This window comes from Hippopotamus amphibius, chromosome 14 (assembly GCF_030028045.1).
Source record: "Hippopotamus amphibius kiboko isolate mHipAmp2 chromosome 14, mHipAmp2.hap2, whole genome shotgun sequence".
NCBI classification, from domain to species: Eukaryota; Metazoa; Chordata; class Mammalia; order Artiodactyla; family Hippopotamidae; genus Hippopotamus; species Hippopotamus amphibius.
In genome coordinates, this window is record NC_080199.1 from 32,942,332 (window position 1) to 32,964,381 (window position 22,050).

At 40.4% G+C, this 22,050-nt stretch overlaps 1 protein-coding gene across 1 annotated transcript; it reads right to left on the reverse strand.

Moving 5' to 3' along the window:
* Window positions 1–6,255: 6,255 nt before the first annotated feature.
* On the reverse strand, window positions 6,256–10,842 carry ACOD1 (aconitate decarboxylase 1). The gene is made up of 4 exons (XM_057707193.1): window positions 10,615–10,842; window positions 9,541–9,630; window positions 8,094–8,299; window positions 6,256–7,201 (listed from the first exon to the last, which is right to left on the reverse strand). Exons 1-4 carry the CDS (start codon window positions 10,840–10,842, stop codon window positions 6,256–6,258), a joined length of 1,470 nt encoding a protein of 489 aa, XP_057563176.1.
* Window positions 10,843–22,050: the final 11,208 nt, after the last annotated feature.

Sequence of the window (22,050 nt, forward strand, 5' to 3'; positions counted from 1 at the left end):
GGTCCCTGAACCCAACTCAGGCTCCAGAAGCTCACCTTCCCACCAGGGGAGGAATCAAGGAAGCATAGCTGACCCAGATGAGGTGCAGAGCACTTTCTTTGTGCTATTTATTTATTGTGCTTGTCTCTCTACTCACTCTAGATTGTAAGCTCACAGTTGTAAGGGGTGTTTGCCTGTTTTGTTCACTGCTCTATCACCTGCACCAAGAACATCCTCTGACATATACTAAGCCTTCAGTGCACATTTGTTGAGTTGAATGGACACTCACCATTTACTCCACATCCCCAAAGAGGTTCCCCTACATAAACTATCACAGACCTTAGATAGAGCTTCAGAGTAAAGTTGTTATAAAATATATAAAAATTCCCTTTAAACTCACATATTCTCATTTTAAGTGCCTGGTTAAAATGATTATAGCTCTTTGGTCTGTGGCAGCCCTAAGCCTAGTGGGGATATCAGTTTTAGTTAATATGATGATAAAACACACTGTTTATAGAGCTCAAGCACTACAGGGCAGAAACAATTCTTAAAGTGGAGGCAATGTCTAGTTTTTCTGTATCATTTTTTTACCCTACAAATCCACATGAACAGGAATGGAAGACATTTCAGGATGGGACAAGATGTGCAGACAAGAGATAACATAGCAGGCTGGAGGCTGCTGTCTTTATTAGGGCCTGTTTACAGTGTTGGTACTTGGTGGCATCTGGGAACCTGGCACTTGACCCACTCTCTAACTGATAAAATGGATCCACTTTGCCTAGACTGTGCAAACAATGTGAATTATACTGAACACCTACGCTCCTTCTTGGAGTTTGGAATTATGATTGTTGCTGGGCAGAGGGTACCTTCATGACCAGCTGCTTAAAAACCTTGGGTGATAAGTCTCTTCTTGGGCAGGAACATTGAACACACTTTACTGAACTTTTCTCTGCTGGTGAAAGGAGCACATTCACACATCTCCTCACTGGAGGGAGGGAGCATTGAAAGCCTATGCAGGGGTTTCTCCAGACTCCGCCTGTGTCTTGTTCTCTTGTTGATCCTGTCACAGATCCTCTCACTACAGTAAACTTAGCCATGAGCACAGTTGTATGCAGAGCCCATGAGTTCTTTTGGCATGCACCTGAATATGTGCATGGTCTTGGGGATCCCCCAAATATGTACAAGAGCACTAGGGGTCCCCAGAGCGGGCAAAGGTATATCTGGGGACTAAGGCACTTTGGCTCAAGGTCATAGATGTGTGCTGAGGATGCAGAAATACAGAGAGGGAGCTGGAATAAACCTCTCTCTGTGAACTAGAGCCTTTGTCTCAGTCTCACGGTGGGTGTTCTCCTTGGCCTTCTGGCCTGATCCAAGTGGAAGACTCATTTGCCTACACACAGGGCCTAGCACACTAACAGTGGACTAAGCTGCATCCTTTCTTGCTGTCTCCAGGGAAAAGGAAGGTTAGAAGCAAGCATTTGTCACAATGCCTAGACTTCAGATCAGAGCCGCCTGAGCCCCGTTTTGGGCTTTCTCAGGGTAGCATATCTCACAAGCTGTTCTTGCTCCCCAGCCTCATGGAAGGAAGAGACGCGGGCTCAGCTTTAACTTTCTCATTCCATCCAAAGTCTCCACCAGCACTGTGCCTCTAAAATGCCCTAGCTTTTTGGAAGGAATCATCTAGAAAAGAATGTGAGGAGCCAGTCTCTCTCTTCCTCTTTCTCTTCTATTATTTGTATGTGGTAAGGTGGGGTGGATGGTGTGCAGGGCTGTCAGGGAAGAGGACCCTTAAGCTCTCTCTACAGACCCATATTCCCCCATATTTTCTCCTGTGTTCAGTTAACTCAGTGGGCATAATAGCCAAAAACAAGGTCATCTTGAGTGCTATTGTCCCCCTCAGGAGAGATTGTCTTCCCCAACCCCTGTTGTGGGTCCAAAGCAAGCTTCTGGGTGTTAAAAGATAAACTGAGTCATATTAAGGTTTTTTTTTTTTTTTTGAGTTTAGTTGAGCAAAAATCGATTTGAATCATGCAGTACCCAATCTAGCAGGCAAATAGGCAGAAGGGAGTGAGAACAAGGAAGTTACACTAGGCAATCAATCAATCAATCAAAAAACCCAAAACGAATTGGTTATTGCACGGTTACTTTCCTTTAGAGGTTTGCAACGTTATCAGACAGATACCCTAACTAATGCTGATCAGAGATTCCTGATTCACTGGTTCAAGACTCCATTTCTGGAAGAGCTGAAACTGTAACTCAGTCTCGATGTGGTAGATATGGGTTTAGCATAAACAACTCCATTTTGGGTTTGTTGTCTTGTTTTTGACAGGGATTATCTGAGGATATTATTAATGGCCCTCATATCTTGCCCTAGAAACTTCTAAAACATATCAAGACAGGATAATTAAATTAACTCTCAAGGTCACAGTAGAAACCACCTCTTCCACCTCCTCTTTTATCAACCTTGTTCACATCATCAGCGTTAACATGACCATCCTATGGAACAGCATAACCCGTGTAAAACAGAGGCAGCAGTAGACAGTCCTACCCATTTCTAAGTACTGCTTTTGCTACATCCTATACGTTTTGATATGTAGTATTTTTGTTATTGGTTAGTTCTAAATGTTTTATAATTTCCTCTATAATTCATTTTGTGACCCAAGAGTTATTTAGAGGAATGTTTATTTCTAAACACTTCAGGCTGTTCTAATTGTCTTTTTTACATTGATTTGTAACTTGATTGCGTTGTGATTAGAGAAAATGATCTGGATGGTCCAGTGCTTTGAAAAGTTGAGACTTGCTTTATGCCTAAGTAGATGGTTTTTAAAAGATAGTGAATTCTCTAGTTGTTGAGTGCAAAGTCCTCTATATATCCATTAGATAAGATATGTTGATTGTGTTTAAATCTTATATTGTCTATTGATTTTTGGTTTCTTTGAAATGTAGATTACTAAGAGAGAAATGCTAAAATTCTCTTAGTATGGTGTTGGATTTATCTATTTCTCCTTGCAATTTAATAGTACTTAGATGCATATAAGTTTAGAATTATTTTAGTTACCTAGTGATTTGAATTTATCATTATTTTTTTCTAGTAATGCTTTTTTGCTTGAATTCTTTTTTGTTTAATATTAGCATTTATTTATTCTAGCTTTCTTTTGTTAATATACAATCCACATTTCCCCCATCTTTTTTACTTACAAATTTTCTGCATCCTTATGTGTCTTGAATAAAGTATATAACTAGATTTTAAAAATGTCTCTTAATAGCAACAAAGGAAGGAACAAACATTTTTAAAAGAATGGTAAAATGGACTTGATCAAAATTTAAAACTTCTGCTCTTTGAAAGAGACCATTAAAAACACAATAAGACAAGCCACAGACTGGGAGAAAATATTTGCAAAAGAGATATCTGTTCAAGAACTTATGGCCAGAATATAAAATGAACTTGTACAACTCAATAAGAAGACAACCTAATTAAAATAATAGGCAAAAATGGGCAAGAATTAGTCATTAGGGAAATGCAAATTAAAAGCACAATATGATACCATTATATACACACTTGTTTGGCTAAAATTAAAAAGACTGATAATTCCAAAGGTTGGTGAGGATAAGAAGAAACTGGAACCATTGTACATTGCTGGTAGAAATGTAACATGATAGAGCTACTTTGAAAAACAGCTTTTAGTAAAGTTAAACATGTACTTACCAAATGACCCAGCATTCCTGCTTCTAGGAATCCACCCAAGAGAAATGGAAAGATATGTTCACAGAAAGATGTGTTTGTGAATGTTCATAGAAACATTATTCATAATAGCCCCAAACTGGGAATAATCCAGCTTCTCTTTAATGAATGGATAAACAAAATATGGTATATCCATACAACGGGATGCTACTTGGCAATGAAAGGGATTCCACATACTGATAACATATGTGGAAAAATCCTAAAACTTTTATGCTAAGTGAAAGAGCCAGACACATAAGACTATATATTGTATAATTCCATTTATATGAAATGTTGGAAAAGACAAAACTATAGAGATAGAAAGCAGATAATTGGCTGCTGAGGGCTGGAGATGGGAGTGGGAATTGATTGGAAGCAGGCCTGAGGAATGTTTGGAAGGGATAAAAGTATTCCAAAACTGGATTGCAGTGATATTTGCACAACTCTGTACATTTACTAAAACTCATAAAATGTAAAATGGATGAATTGATATGTAAACTAGATGTTAATAAGACAGATATTTTAAAATGTGTTCATAATACACACGTAGATGCACAAAAATACACAGTGACATTTATTGTAGCATTTGTTTCTAACGCTAAAGGGTTAGAAACAATCTAAAAATATTTCCATAAGGGAATGATGAAATAAAGTAGAATACTCTGCAACTGTTAAAAAGTTTTATATGCTAACATGAAAATGTCTCCAAGGCAATACTAACAAGGCTAAAACATGTTGCAGAATAATTGATAAAATATGTATGTCAAACAATTATATACATTTGTATGTGTAAGTATATATCTGTATACACAAAAAAACTATTAATTATGATTACCTTTGGTGACTGAAGGAAATGGGAGGGATGGGAGGAGATAAAATGAGATCATACTTAAATTGTTTTTGCTCAATTCTATAAAAAATTATGATAAGAAAAAAAACGTGTTCATAGTCTTTGTATTTTTTAACTGGAGAATTTAGTCCACTTATTCTTTTTGTAATTATAGATATATTTGGATTTTTTCCTATCATTTTATATTGTGCTTTCTGTCTGTTCTGCCTTTTCTATATTTCTTTTCCCCCTCCTTTCTTACTTTTCTTTGGATGTTTTTCCCCTAATTCCATATTTCTCCCTCTATTAACCTGGAAGTGATACATTCTACTGTTGTTTTATAATAGTTACCATACAAATGTCAACATACATTCTTACAGATCAAAGTCTAGAGGTAATAGCTTTGCCCTTTTCTTGAACAACATGAGGAATTTAGAATACATTAATTATAATAACTCTCTGCTTATATATATATTATATGTATATAATGCTAATGTTGCAATTTTTAACCCCACAAGACATTTTTATTATTTTATACAGTTTAATATTTATTTTATTACCCACATATATACTATATTTTGGCTGTCATTCTTTTTTTATAAAACATATATGAAACTTAATTTTTATTGTTTACATTGACTTTAATATATAATTTTTCAGTGAAAGTGTATTTCCTGTGTAACTTTGAATGCAATCACATTTTATTTCTTAATAAATTTATTTATTCATTTATTTATTGGCTGTGTTTGGTCTTTGTTGCTGCACAGGGGCTTTCTCCAGTTGTGGAGAGTGGGGGCTACTCTTCATTGTGGTGCTCAGGCTTCTCACTATGGTGGCTTCTCTTGTTGTGGAGCATGGGCTTCTAGGTGCACAGGCTTCAGCAGTTGTGGCTCATGGGCTTAGTTGCTCCGAGGCATGTGGGATCTTCCCAGACCAGGGCTCGAACCCGTGTTCCCTATATTGGCAGGCAGATTACCAACCACTGTGCCACCAGGGAAGTCCCTAGCTATCTTTTATTACATATCAGACTCTACATCCATGATATTTGTCTCAAAATTTTTTTTGTAATGAAAGGTGATATTGTAGTGGTTAAGAACATGGCTTTTAGAGCCAAACTGCTTTATTAATATTAGTTATGCTTTAAAAAGAGAGAAACTTAAGTAGAGCATTATCCAGAATCATGCCCAGGGTCATTCCTAGTCAATGGTAGAAGCAGGATTTGAACCCATGAAGCCCTAATTTTAAACCTAATAACATCCACACCACTGTGAAGGGCTTCTGATAACCAATAGTTTAAGAAGTCTGTTGGTGGCACAACAGACCAGAGCCCTTCTTCACTGTCAGCAAGTTGTATGTAGAAATTCAAATCCCTCTCATGCCTTGAGGTTCATGAAGTTCATAAATAACTCCTCTGAAAAGATTAAAGAAATCACAGTTGACTTGAATTTCAGCCTTATGAATGCTTATAAAATAAATTTCTCTGTGTTTCTTGTATCATTATCTTGCAGTAGGTAACTGGAACTGTGCTGCAAAATTTACAGGACAAGACTTCTTCCATGTATATCCAGTTCTGTGTCTGGACTCTCTACAGCATGCTGCATTTATTTTGAGGCAGACCAAGAACAGACCCTTGCTCTATAAAGCAAAGCATTGAATCTCTCCCAATATAAAGTCATTTAGATGTTGTTAAGCCTTAGGAGAGATTGCATGATGGAATTGTTAAATGCTAGAGAGATTCAGAAACTATCTGTGGTGGAAAGGGTTCTTTCAGAAGTGTGATCAACACAGAGCAGTCTTCCAGGTCTTCTAGGTTTTCTACTATCTCTATAAGCCTTTCTACAGTGTGGCGGGACAGCATCCTGCAGGCATTAGCTCTGAACTTTTCCTGTAGGTCTTTCTGGCTCAGAGGCTTCCTCCAGTGACCGTAGAAGGTATCAGAGTGCCCTGTGAAGATGGCTCCATCCTTGAGGGCAACACTTATCTCGCAGTACAGTGTGTTGAAGTTTGGTAGGTTGTCCTGAGGATGCTCCAGCTTCACCTTACCAAGCAACTCTCTCACCTGTGGCCTGTTGATCTGGTGTTTGTGGAATGATGGGACAGTGATGGCACCATCGAGCAGCGAGGCACAGGCCACGTACTGGAAGGAGTGGCGGGCTTCATGCTCCGAGTCTGGGAAGGGCCTGTTCACATACTGGACATCTGGAATTCTAAGCACAATTCTCTCAATGTGGTCAGTGGGAAGCAGTGTTCTGTCTCTTATAAGGTGCCTTCTCACAGATGCAGCTGCATCTGCCACCCAGTGCGTGGCCAAATGGGCAGGGAAAAGCTTGAAGGCCACATCCTGCTGGTCCAGCAGCCAAGTGTGTGAATCTAGGTCTGGAAGGATTTTGGGGGAATAGTTAGCATAGAAGGCCCCAAACCCTGCCTTCATGTCCAAGACCTGTTTGTTTCCCTGGAGACCCAGCATTGCCAGAAAAGCAGCTTCTAGCCCGTGCCTGGCAGCATTGCCGATGTGAAGAGGCTTGGTCTGAGTGGCGGCATTTGCCATGGGTGCCCCAGCATGAGAAACAGCAATAGCCAGGGCCTCTTGGCACTCTGTCATGTTGAGCCCCAAAAACTTAGATGCAGCAGCAGCACTACCCAAAGTTCCCACCACTGAGGGGGGATGGAATCTGAAAAACAAACACAGAGTTGGAGACTTACAAACCTCAACCACCAGAGGGCAGCGTAGTGCAGTGATCAGGAGCTTAGCTAATGGAGCCCTAATGCCTAGGTTGAAATCTAAGCCCTTCCTCTTACTAGCTGTGAGTTCGGAGAAGTCACTCAACTTCTCGGTATCTGTTTTCTCGTATATAAAATGATCATAACAATAGTATCTATCTTATAGGGTTTTGTAAGTTTTGAACAAATTCACATGATTACAACAGTGCCTGCCACATAGTAAATTATTTATAAATGGTACTGTTACAATTATTGCCAGAAAGGCAAAAGTTGTTGATTGCTGAAAGCCTATGTAAGTAACTGTAAAAACTGAGGGCCTTGTAGAAACTGTGAAAGTTCACTCAGTATTCCAATTTATTTCTCCCCCCAGCAGGCTGGACCGAGTAGCAAAGCAAGTATTAGATTGAACCATGTGATAAAGGCAGTGTTTGACCATTTTTGATCTCTGGATTGAACAGTCAGGTTTAGGATATTCTGAATGTTCTCATTAGTCTGAAGGACCCTAGCAAATACCAAAGTAGATTCTGCTTTGAGATGAGATGAGAGATATTCAGAGTACCCACAGAGGCCAGAATGACATGATCACCCTGGGGTGAGAGGCTCCAGTTGAGTGCATGGTGCTGTTTGCTTCATCAGCTCTCCAAACCCAGAGGAGACTTTTAACTAACACTTTGTATATGGATGTACAGTTTGATATGTAACCACTTCAGTTGACTTATCTGCCCGCACTAACATAATATCTTCAACTGAACCAACCTCTGTGTCAGAAAGAGCTACAGAGATAACAACTAATGGATGAAGGGGAACGTGGCCACCTCATCATGAAGCACACTTTCTCCATACCTCTTTGGTATGTCATTGGCTTCCTTGGAGAAATGCATTAATCGGCCTTGTACTTCAATACCAACATTGAAAGCCAGCAGCAAGTCAAGGCCAGAGCACTTTGGACTTGGAGGTAGGGCTTCTGATAAAGCCATGAGGACAGGAAGGACAGCTCCAGAAGGGTGGGTGGCAGGGTGCCACGTGTCATCAAAATCCATTGAGTGAATCTATGTGAAAAGATACACAAACAACAACTGAAACCAAAATGTATTTCCCTGAATAGCAATGGCTTTTGGGCCAAAGTTTAGTTGAGTAATAACCTTTGATGTGAGATTTTTAAATCTAATTCTCTGAAAATTAAACCTATGAACTGGCTGTGATTCTTAATCACATGGCTGAACACTAGACCTGCTATCCGCGGGCCAGATCAGGTAGGACCTTAGGGTGCAGCTAGTGAACCCAAGGAGCTTAGGTCTTACTCAGGTGCCACCATTCGAAAGACCTGTACACACCTTATAAACAAAGCTGTAGAATTAGGTGACTGCTCCCTCCCTCTTCCACCTTTCAAACAAGTCACATGAAAAGTGTAATGTCATTTATTCTATATCAGGTGATATTTTTTGAACACTTTTATTATGCAATAACTTCAAACTTATGGAGAAGTTGCAAGAACTCTTGAACCCAGATTAACTAATTAGCTATATTTTAAAATCATTATTTTCTGCTATAAGGTTCTATTCCTCTTCATCCCAGCAATTTGCTTTTTCCTTATATGAAATAGTAATAACCGGAAGTTCATTTAAAAGTAGATTTTGTCTACTAGGTGCAGCTAGTGCCTTTCCCACTGCTTTCTAGACATTTACTTCTGGATGCACCATTAGGTTTGACTTTCAATATTTTGAACTACTGTCCCCAGAAACCATAAAAATATCTCAGAAATCCCAACAGATTGATATCCGAATTAAATCTTATAGACTGCCTCTGACACACAGAAAAAGCATAAAAATTGTTTGTCAGATGAGAAGTGCTGACATTTGGTTCAGCAAATATAGACACCATGTGGTTCAGCAAATATAGACACCATGTGTTTCTTTCTCAATAAATATCTGTTGAGTAAATGAATGAATGAATGAATGAAGGCTGATTACTGGATAGAAACTGATACTGGCCACAACAGAGGGAACTGAGAAAGAATTGAGTATGGACATTTAATTTAGAGTTGAGATACCTTAGGGGTATTTTTATCTAATATCTCCATCTTATTTCCTCCATTTCACAATTTGTTTGAAAAGCATCAATTCACTGTAAACATGTGAAAACTGAAATTACTACATAGGAGAGAGGGCAGGCCACTTCACCTCTCTGAACTTCAATGATCTCATCAGTAAGATATGGAAACTGGGCAATTTCTGAGATGTTTTCTGGCCCTGAAATTATTCTTATTGAAAAGACATGGAAATCTCCTTACAGCTACACCGTTAACGAAAGCAGCATATGTTGGTGGGAGCCTGAAGTCCGGCCGGCCCCAAACAGTGCTGGATACATTGGAACTATAGATCTGGAACATAAAAATATCAATCAGTGATACAGAGTGTGAACCCAACATGCCAAGTTAGCATTTCAAGAGTCTTTCTTTATCTTTAGAGGCGGTACTTTAATACTCCTTATTGAGCCCTTTGTGCTAGACTGAAGCCCTAGTTATTGGATGTCTCTCTTCCTTGTAGAAGAATATACAGCTTTCTCCATGGAAGGCAGAGGAGATGCTGTTGCTCAGTCCCAGTCTGTGATCCATAAGTGCACCAAGGAATGAAGCCTGAATTTGCTCTTACTTCCTCCTTGAGGATAAATGCTAGGAAAGGTGGGCTCATCATCCATACCAAGCACATTCTTTGGAGAGTGGATGGTACATCTCCCATGTAAACACCTACTCTCTGCTCAGGTTGTTGGTCCAGCCTTTTCTCCAGAGAATCTTAAAGTCTTTGCATGAACAAGTGGCCTGGGGCAGGTGCTACAGCTGCTAAGACTCTCAGGTAAGAATGTGCTTTCAGTCATAACAGTAGTCAACTTTGAGATATTGCTAGCCTTAAGATTGACTACTCTTAAGATAGTGACTTAGTAAAGAACGTGAATGAATATTAAGATTCAGGTAATAAAGCATAGAAAAGCATAATAGATAGCTAGTGGGAAGTTGCTGTATGACAAAAGGAGAACAACTTCATGGGAGATGCCTTGGAGGGCCAGGACGGGGAGGGCGGGGAGGGGGGGGAGTCGCGGGAGGGAGGGGATATGGGGATATGTGTGTAGATGCAGCTGATTCACTTTGGTGTACCTCAGAGACGGGTACAAGAGTGTAAAGCAAATATATTCCAATAAAGAATTTAAAAAAAAACCTGTATACAACAATGCTATATACACCAAACACTATCTCTAAAATGAAGAGTAGAGCAGTAGAGCCCAAACGTACGTCCCTGGGTGTACACCTCACAAACAGGCATGTGTGCACACTTGGTTTTAGCTCTAAAGTAGACATCGAACTTCTTACCTTACTGTATTCACTGGCTTTGTGAAACACTTCTGTACCGGTTCCCAGGAACCCAACACCCAGAGTATCCAGAATCATTCTCTTGCTCCTCTGAATAACACGATCCGTGAGGTGTCCCACGTTCAAGCCATGGATCACTTTGGCAAAGCTTTCTGTGACAGACTTTAAAGGGAAGAGTGTTAGAACAGTGCTACGCTCACTTTGTATTCTCACACTTCCTTTCTCCATGAGAACTTGAGGTACTTTTATGTAAAGAGTTTACTACAGAAAAGTAGTTGGTCACATTAAGTTCAGTTCCTAAAAAATGATGTATAGTGAATGCATGTGTGAGGCACAGGGATGTGGAAATGTACGATGGTCAGTATCTGTCTGCAGTCGAACTGAGGACACAGAGTAGTAAGCAGATAATGGCCACAGAGTGTGGTGGGCTCTGGTGGAGGCAAGTGGAGCCTCAGAGGGGGAGGATGGGAGGGATGTCTTGCGCATCCAGTGGTCATACCTGGGTGTGGGCTGCATTCAGACAGCCAGGAGCTGTCACTGTGAGACATGTGCCAGGTGTTGAGCTGAATGTTTTGAATAGAGCATCTACTAAATGCGCATAGGTCTCTAGGCAGGTATCATGAGTCTCACTCTGCAGGTGAGGAGACCAAGACCCAGAAAGGTGAAGTCCCCAAGTCACCCAGCTATAACTTGGTTGAGTCTGAACACATACCCCTGTAGGTTTAATTCCTTTTTTTTTTCTCTTTCCTTTTTTTTTTTTAAAGCTCTTTATTGGAATATAATTGCTTTACACTGCTGTGCCAATTTTTGAGGCACACCAAAGTGAATCAGCTGTATTTATACATATATCCCCACCCTTCCACAACTCTCTCCCACCCTCCATATCCTGGCCCTCTAAATCATCACCCATCATCGAGTTTATCTCCTTATGTTATGCAGGAACTTCCCACGAGCTATCTCTTTTACATTTGGTGGTGTATATATGTCAATGCTACTCTCTCACTTCATCCCAGCTTCCCCTCGGTTGAATTCTGAAATCAATGCATCTGTCTCTTAAGCCCCCGTTTCCTGAGGAACACATACATCAGAAACCTAGACTTCTTGCTGAAAATGAACATTTCTGGTTCTTCACCCATGCCTCCAAAATTAGACCCTCCCCAGAACTAGAACATTTGGAAGCTTAGCACAGGGTTCTAGGTTTCTATTAAACTCTTGAGGTGATTCCTAAGTGATTCCTAAGACAGCTCTAGTGCTGTCATGTTCCATGTGGTAGCTACTTTCTACATGTGGTGATAGAGTGCTACAAGTGACTAGTCCAAACTGAGACGTGTCATCAGAGGAGAATGAACACTGGGTTTTGAAAATTTAGTAGAAAAGCAAAAGGAATATAAAGCGTCTCCTTAATAATTTAAAAATATTGATTACATGCTGAAATGATAATATTTGGGGTATATTTGTTAAATAAAATATATTATTAAAATTCATTTCATTAGTTTCTTTTAAAATATGGCTACTGGAAACTTTAAAATTACACTTGAGAACCACTGCCTGCTCTTTCTATTGGTGGAAACTTCCTGGAGGTGTAGATGCCCGAGCTGGTTATGAAAACTTCTGGGAGTCAACCAGGCAAAGCTGCTGAGGATGAGGATGGAGGTTAAAGGCAGAGGTAGCAGCGTGGGCTGGGGCTTGGAGGTGTGTGTGTGGCGGGGGTGCAGTGAATCGGGAAAACTCCAGCTGCAGGGCTGCACGCAAGGGGCAGAGATGAGAAGGAGAATGGATTTGCAGGCCAGGGCTGAATGGTGACAATTATATTATGCTGAAGATTGTGACGTCATCAGGGAGCCATAGTGCTGTCTTAAGAGAGGAAGAGGTGTGATTAGAACTGTGTTTTGCAAAGACCTCTGTAGGTACTCATGTAGAGAATGGATGGGGAGGGGTAGACAGGGCAGGTAAGTGACCGATGCAGCGTGTTGTGGATGGGGAAATGGCAGTGCCATTTGCCATGAGAGGGAGCACAGGAAGAGGAGCAGACTTCTGGGCAGCGATGCGGGGCTCATTGTGAACTTGTTGAATGTGAATTGCGTGTGATCATCCTAGTTGATAAGACCTTCTATTTCTACCCACAAACCAGATAAAGAGCATATCTGTTATGTATAGTTAAAAACATCCTCTCTTAAGTCACGTTTCACTATATGCCTAGCACTTAGTACCACTTAGTAAATGTTAGGTTGCTTCCCTTCCCTGCTCTGACTATTGCATCATTGTACAACTTCTTTGTCTCTGTGAACATCAGATACCTCATTTTAAAACATGAGCTATAGGATGGGGTAAGGGGTTACTGGATAGAGGATCTGGGGTGTCTGGGGCTCTCTGATGCTAAGCTCGGTGCCAGAGCAGATGTGCAAATATGGAACAAGGTTCTAGCTGAAGGTCCTTCAATCTGGCCACTGATTAGTCCTATATTTTCAATCCCTTGCCATTTGCAAAACAATGGGTTGCTTTTTATGTCTCTGAAGCTTTGCTAGAATAATGAGAGGAGGCTGGAGTGGGAGAAAGCAGGAGAGAGGATGCCTGGAATGGAGAAAAGGTGCTGGGATGGGCGTTTTAGGTTAGGGTAGAGAATAGCAATAACTTTGATTTTCATGCTGCTAGAAATTTGGGTAAACATTTTATGGACAGAGAAGGGAAGGAGGGAAAAGAACTGGCTTGATGATCTGCCCAGTAAAACTTAGAGATTCAAGCACTGGTTGGACCCTTTCTTATAAGCAAAACTGCCTCTTTTTGACCTCTCTTCCCATCCCCACAATTCCCACAGTTGAGGCATTTAATGACGGACTGTTCACTTCTTCAGGGTTAGGTCTGACCTGGGAGTGCCTTCTGGGGCAACGTGTATGCCTGGGGAGCATGTGTTGGCCGGGCGTCAACAGGGAGCATAGGAGGTGATTGGAGCATGCATGCACCCAATCCCACGGTGCTAGTGACTAATGAAAGGAGGGCCCCACTGGACCCCCTGACAAGTCATGCACACCATCCTATGTGCCAGAGAACAAACAGCCTCTTTCTGGCCCCTGAGGAAATGAACACTAGAAAATAAACATGCAGCTGCTCAGCTGTCTTCAGCCTCGTGCTCGTCTATTTCTAAAATATCTTTTTGGTCTTCTTGATTCTCTCCTGGCATTTACATCTGATCTTAGTAAAATACTATGATTAATGTATAAATTAAGGTGAAATGTGCAATTATTTAATAAATATTTCATGAGTTCTTGCTATGTGTCTGCCCTGTGCTAAGTGCTCTAGAACACCAAACCAACATGTTACGGTTCCTGTCACAAAAAGCTTATCTTCTCCAAGGGACTAAGGACAGTAGACGGATAATTAGAAAAGCAATCTGGCAATGCTATAATGGATACACACCAAACTAGAAGGTTAACATTCTATGAACTTATAATAATCTATTTTCTTCCTAATTTTATACCAGAGAGTTATGTCTATTCTTGGTAAAACACTGATGAAAAACAAGATGCAGTTAATTAGATCACCCAGAGGCTGTGAGAAATATTTCAATAACATTTTAAAAGTAGAAGCAGGTAGCTTTTAAAAGGAGAGGGCAACTGAGGAAATTGAGCAGAAAAGGAAAGCTAGTAAAAACCCAATTTAAATAAGCCACGTAAAAGGAAACAGTACCTTGAGCATCATGTTGTCCTAAAGAGGAGGTCTGTCTCAGGAGTGAATTGGGGAGAAATTTGGTTGCTATATGACTGTCTTTATACCCCTGTGTTCTCTCAAACCCATTCTCTTTCACTTTATTCTAACTTGAAATTTTCCACCATTTCAACACCCGCCAGCTGAACTTACTTCAACTTCCTCTGTAATGAGTTGCTTAACTTACCAGTAAACTAGTTAAATAAACCTAGGAAGTACCATAGTGACGATCAAATGATTCCTCACAGATATCAGAAAAGTCTATTGATGGCAAAACTAGGCTTGCATCTTGTGCCTAGATGCCATATGTCAAAATCAGAAAAATATTCACACTCTTTTTTCTAGGTATTCTACTTCTGAAAATTTATCCTAAGGAAATAGACATGGATTTATGAAGAAGAATTAGCAAATAAAAAAATAAAATTCATAGACTTACTTACAATATTAAAAATTGGAAAAGATCAAATACGCCCTAGTAGTGGTTTGGTTAAGTGAAATACGGCATGTACAGTATTTAAGGTACACTTTTATTTTCCCCTCCCATTTCACCTCTGCTAGTCACCGTTGTCAAGGGACAAATATGCCATCCAGAAGTTTCTGGTAGCTTGAGATTAAGAATCTAGAATGGCATGGAACGTTAATCACACTTCTTCTCAGGTGTTCCCTTGTTTGTTCCTGAACTGCATTTTTCAGTATATGCAGATCTCTGGTTCCTGGTTCTCTGCCTGGCTTCTGGGATCTATTGACCGCCTCCCTGCTATTGCCCAAGTGGGCTTCAACACAGCTTGTCCAGGCTTTTTTGTTTATAATCAGTCACTGCAGGTTGGCTAGTCTGAACCTAGCTCTGGTCCCCTAGGAAATTGTTATTGCCCTCGGGCTGTCTGACCTGGCCAATTGATTTGTACTTATAATGGGTACCAAAACTCAGGTTATTTAAAATCTGAGCTTGTTGTTCCAGGTGTAGTGGCAGAATTCTTCTTTGGGGGGGATTGCATTTTCATTTTGGAGGAACTCTCCAGGAGCCTTGCGGTTCTACCCTGATCTTGTTACAGAAGAGAGAGTTTGAGACAAAGAGAAACTAAATGGCTCTGCAAAAAGCTGTCTTTCTTGTGGTCAGACAGCATCTCTAGGAGAAGAGGTTAAGTGGTGTGCTTCTCTTGGTTGGAGCCTGTGGAGTGTGGGACTCTGGAGACAGGGTCAAGGGAGGGTCAGTGAAAACCCCCTGGATTGATGGGGGTGGTACCCTGGTTATAAGTCAGAGCTACACATGGGTGGGGATGAGGCTGGAGCTAAGAGGGTGGTCAGTGGAAGGCTCAGGCAGACAAATCTAAGGAGCCGTGGAATCAAATGTCTAATTTGAAGTCTTTCTTTACAATATAATAATTGTTTGTCATCCTCAGGAAAGTTTGTTACGTACTACAACCTAATGTCAGCCATGCTTTGGGGAGGGAAGGCAGGGCGGTTGTTTCTGCATAAAGAAGGGTGGGGTTATCAGTCAGAGGAAGAAGTTACAAGCAGCAGCCTGGGGAGTGGAGGTACTTTTTAGTGATCCTAAGTAGTTAAGGAAAAGCCAAAGGAAAGGGCTCTGATTGTACCTACTTGAATGATTTAGGGAAGAGGGACTTGAAAGGATAACACTGGGGGTTGTTTAGATTCTCTTCTTAAGCTAATTGCTGCCTAAAGTTAGCTTCCCAACCATGGTTCAGACTGGGGAAACCCAGAGCCAAGCTCAGTATTGGCACCCACAGTGGTTGTGGGCATTTCAGACAATCTATTTTGTATCAGTGGACTCCAAAGCCAGGTTCCAGTGAATGGGTGAATTTCTGTATCCAAAAGTAAAATGAATATTTGGGTATGGGGGCAAGATGGGTATTTGGCGCTATTTGGATAGACTCCAGCAAGTAAGAGCAATCACATTACAGGACTTTGTGATTTATTGTTGGATAGTCTACATAAATTGGGGTTAACAGTAATCTCAATGAGTTGAAAGGAAACAGACATCTAGTTTGAAAACACTCAGGATAGAACTCTCCAGCCATTATCTCAGTTGGGAGTTCTGGAGTTTTCAGCTTACTTAGATATTTAGACTCCTAAGACCACTTTTACATGAAAGTGAAGAATGGGCTATGATGGCTTCAACAATCTCACTGTGGAAAACTTTATAAAGTGATGATGACCTTTATCAAGTCTGATGAGCTTTGATGGAAGTGCTGTTATTTAGCTTCTCTGGGCTCTCAGTTTTGGTCACTATTGAATTTGAAGGCGCAATACTTCAATTATTTGCTTGCTTAATTACTTTGTGCTTTTATGAAACTGTGACTGATTTAAAGACTAAGGCCCTCGGGTAATTAGAGTCACTTTCTAACTATCAAGGGGCTTAAGTGATAAATTGTAGATTGACCAGCACTTCTCTAATCAAAAACAATTGATGGCTTCCAGTTGCCTCCTTGCTCCTAGCTCTAAGTAGAAGCCAGGTTGTTTTTAAAAGCAAATTTGATTTTCCATCACTGTCTGGAGGGGAAGCAGTGTAGAGAGCAGCCCCATGAAGGCTCACGTGAGGAGGAACAGAAGCCTTCTGCATTTAATGGTGGGTTTGGGTGCACATCTTTCCATAGCAAGCCCAGTCTTCAGAGACCCAGCTGGCAACTTAACTGCAACCTCCTGAGAGACCCTAAGCCACGCCTCCTAGCTAAGCTGCTCCAGGAATCCTGACCCTCAGAAACTATTAAGATGATAAAGGTTAGTTTTTTTAAATAGAAAAGACTGGAGGGCAATTTGTTACACAGTAATAGACAATACAAACTCCAACCTGATAATATGCCTTACATGGGCCCTTAGGATCTGACCTGAGTTCTCTCTTCATTCTCACATTGGGCTTAGCATCTCCCCTCCACCCAAGGGGCCGAGGTCTTCATGCCTTAGGGACCTTTGTGCCACTGAGTACCTCTCAATTCTTGTGTCTTCTCCCCATACCATACTCCTTTCTTCTTCCTTCACCCCACAACTTTCTTCTCATCTTCCATCTGTCAGTGGTCCTTAGTCGGAGATGAGCTGTCCCCCAAGGGACATTTGGCAATGTCTGGAGACATTCACCAAGTTGTGGCATCTAGTGGGTAGGGTCCGGGGATGCTGCTAAACATTCTACAATGTACGGAACAGCCCCTACAACAACAAATTAACTGGTCCAAAATGCTAATGGTGCTGAAGTTGAGAAACCCCTATCTAAGTGTAGAGGTTACATCTAGGAGGCCTCCAAAACATGCCAAGTTTAGGTCAACATGCCCACCTGCATGTTCCCATGGGGCACAAAGTTTCCCTCTTTATATTCCTTATTAGATAGGGAAGTTCTGTTTAGGAAGGGAACTGATCTACATTCAGATCACTACATTCAGATTCTCACACATAGTAGGTGCTCAATAAATTTTTTGTTGAATAAATTAATGCAAACCCAATGCTTTCAAAAAGTAATTACACTAACACGTGAATGAAATTTAATTCTTCTTTATTCCCAGTGGAAGTGTGTCAGGAAGGTATTTTTTTTAAATAGCTGTGGCTTTTATACTACTGTGGAGTGCTGGTCTGACAGCAAGTAGAATAAAATGAACAGATCTTTCTCTTTCTCTTGACAGCAGTAGGTCCAGCTATACAGTTTGGCTTGTGAATGTGAGCTATCAGAGTAAATCAGTAATATTTGAAACAACAAATCAGAAATGTAGGAATGCAGATTATTTCTAAAAAGGAAAAACCATTTAATAGGGTCAACTTTGCCCAGAATAGCTGATTTGGCCTATTAGAATTTTGGTTTTCCTTTTTCTGCCTTGCCCTTCCTGTGCAATCTGATGAGTCAATCTCTGGACTATAACTATTAAGTTTCATTTTGGGGGAAAGGTTATGTTTTATCAGAAAGCACAGTGGTAGCAACCAGGATTCCTTTCCCTGATTAGTTCTTTGTTAATTCCTTTGTGATATTGAAACATACTTACCATAAGAATGTTTTGTAAAGGAGAAAACTTTGGGGTAAAGTGTATTTAATTTCCTTAAAACAGCAACAGCACCACAGAATTAACAGCCATCAAAATCTCCAAGGCTTATGCCATTATCTATCTGCCATTGTTCTAGTTCCATTTTCCCCAGGCCCTAGACAATAAAATGAAACCAAATTTTAACATGAAAACTTCATAAGATATCAAGAAAGAATGTTTTAAAACAATATTTAAGAGAATGCCTCACAGAGTCAATGTTTTTTTTCTGTATATATGTTCTCTATAGGTTCTCTCTCTGTGTGTATATGTGAACTTTTCTGTACCAACTTATTAAATTTTGGATGGAATTTTGAAAATGCTCAGGAAGGAATTAGATTCCTATGAAATATTGAAGGAATGTGTGGCTATAAAATCATTGCTTCAATATAATTGACTCAACATATTTTATTGTGAAAATATCTTTCCATTTGTGGAAGCTCAGGGTGGTTATAATTTATCCTCTAAAGCACTCTACCTCAAAGAAAAGTATTGTCTGTTGCTTTTCTCATAAGCACAAAATAGCCTGTTAGTGTTTCTTAGTTAACTAGTAAATACTGAGTGGTTATCTGCCAGCTGTGTTGCCCTGCATCAGATGCTGGCAAAAAGAAGAATATAATGGATGGATGCCTTATTTGAAGAAATCTGGTAGACATTTAAAAACTATTCCATGCAGAAATTGTATATGCACATCTGGCAGACAGAATAGATTCTAGGTACTTCCTTCTCTTTTGAAGCTATATGTGTAGAACTGTTGTGGACCTCAAAAGAAATGTGGTTAAGCAATTCAGGAGCAAAGGTCTAGTTGTTTCCTTTTGATAGTCCCGTTTCACACCAGAGGCTCTTTTTCAGATGACCAAGTCTTTCTTCAGCTCCAGGAAACTTTCTTCTGTTGTTTTCTTGATTCAGTTCCCTGTCTATTCTCCTTCTGGACACATATTAGGTAGATATTGTTTCTCTTGACTTTATCCCACATATCTTCACTTGATTCTTGTAATTTCCATATTTTTACATTTCTGTTTAATGTTCTGATAGGATTGCATGACTCGGTCTTCCAATCACTAATTTGGTCTTCAGTGGTGCCCATTCTGCCATTCAGCTCTTTCTTATTTTGGCAATAATTTTTTTTTTAATTTTGTAAGAACTCTTATTGTTCTCTGATTACATTTTACATAGCATCATTTTCTTATTTTATGCCTACTGTAACTTAATCTTGAGAAAATTACTTTAAAATTTATTTATTTATTTATTTTGTTTCTTCTGCGATCATTCACAGATACTTCATCTGGTACCTCTCTTTCAGGCTGTTGGTTTTCCTCCTGTTTATTTATGATGAGTCTCACATGAATGGGACTGCTCATCAGTGTTGGGACATGACTCTTGACTGCAGCATCACTCTGTCTGTGGCAGATGCTCCTCCATCCCCTCAGTACCCCAGATCTAGAATGTTGCCTCCTAGGCTTGGAGACCATGGGGCCTCCCTGGCCAGATCTAAAGGAAGTTCTCAAACTCAGCTAAGGTGAGAGGTACTGGTCAGGATACAAAAATATGAGGGCTAACATGGTCAGCCATGTTTGCATATTACAGTTTTAACTCAAGGAAAGAAAATCTGCAGACCACAGAACCTTCAGGTTTACTCACTGCCACCTCACTTTGGTAGAAATTTTGGATCAAACCACGACTGGACCATTGGTGGTTTCTAGATTGCTCTCCTTAGATCAGTGTCTACTACTGAGGTCTTGCAGGACCTGTGTGGTCACTTAGTCTTCAGAGGGGGACTGTGGGTATGCCATACGTTATTTGGCTTGTCTTTTCAGATGTGATGATCTTCTTCCAAGAGCTGTCATCATCTACTTTTCATATTCTTTTCTTATTTTTTATGTGGCTTTGACTACCCCCATTCAGTTGAACATAGACCATTAAGCAGGATATTTTGCTGATGTCTCAGTGATTTTATCCCCTTGTCCTCCGTTTGCATATTTTCCTTATGGCTGATAAGCTAGAATTCAAAAACTTGCTTCATGGAATTAGGGTGGGGGGTGGGGCGAGAGAGAGAGAACGAGAACAAAGAGACACCAAGTGACAGCTGGGCTGGGCCCCATGGAAACATCATCTGGGCTCACTTTGGTATGTAAGCACACTCACAGGACTGGTTATCAGTTTTACAGGTCTTTTTTTTAATCAATGCATCCGTGATTGACTTGAGTCTTGGAGCCTGACTCTCACTAACCCAAATTATTTGAGAACAGAGAATCAATCACAATGCCAATTTGTTAATTTACATTGATCAGAATTCCATAGGGTCTTCTATTTAAGCCCTTCTCCATATTAAGGTCCCCAAGAATTTAAGTGAGTGATGTTTACTTGGTTAGTAGCAGAGGAGTGGGCACTGAGAGCTGCCTTGTCTAGACCATGGAAGAGCTGCTGTCCTTGCCCCATGAAATCTCCCACCTCCCTGGTGCCCAGACTCATGCATCCATCAGATTCTCTGCTAGATACACCTGGCCAGATTCTTACTTTGCTCTCCATAAATTACCTTTATGTAGTTAGCCTTTTAGTCTTTGCTCTATGAAGACATGATGCTAACTTATAGCACAATGCAATCAGACATTCCTGGGTTTTATATTTTACGCCCCAAACATATAGCCTTGTCTGTTGGCGGGCTGGGTGAGTTCTGTAACCTCTACATGTACTACGCAATATAACACAGTTTCTGGGTAACAATAGCGTGACAACTAATAGGTAAAACTCACTGTTGTCACGTTTCAAAAAGAGAAAAATTCCTGTTGGTTGAAATGTCTGTCATGATTCATTCAAAGGTAAAAAATTAGCCATGTATTTCAACATCTTGGTATTTCCTCAAAATTTTAGAAAAATACTTAAAATTAATGTGGCTTCTTCTGATTTTTCTGAGACTTGGTATTTTCCATATGACTACTTGGGTTCTACTCTCTGGAATTCCTACCTAGCCCCGCTCCTTCCCTTCCACCCTCTGTAATTCATAAAGAACATACTCCTTTTCCTGCAGTTTAACAAACAAAACAAAATCTGATTTGTAAAGATTTTTGAGCTTTCTGACTGGTTTCATTTCCTTGAATCAGTGTTATTCTTTTTTCCATCAACTAGAAGAAAAAGCTGTCTTGGTCTCAGATGTGTGAAAAATGGGAAAAGGAATGGTCAAAATCAACAAAGAATCTTCCGTATGTGGGGAAACACCATGCTATGGTCTGTGGATGGGGAAGTGAGACAGGAGGGAAAGGGGCAGGGCACAACCGTTACCATTAAGGATACAACACAAACTGGTCATGGGACTTCCCTGATGGTCCAGTGAGTAAGACTCTGTGCTCACAATGCAGGGGGCCTGGGTTCGATCCCTGGTCGGGGAATTAGATCCCACATGCATGCCGCAACTAAGAGTTTGCATGCTGCAAGGAAGATCCTGCGTGCCACAACCAAGACCCAATGCAGCCTAAATAAATAATAAATAAACATTAAAAAAAAAAAAAAGTGGTCAGGACCTATTTGGGCCAAAATGGCATAAGATTTGACTTCCAGGACATCTTGAGCCTTATTATACGCTCATTGTAATACATTAGCATATGCTAAACGACACACCCACAGGCGCCATGACAGTTCTGAGGCTGACCATAAAAGGCCAAAAAGGGGGCAGTGACCCAACTCTTGGAGATCACCACCCCCCTTCCCCAAAATAGTT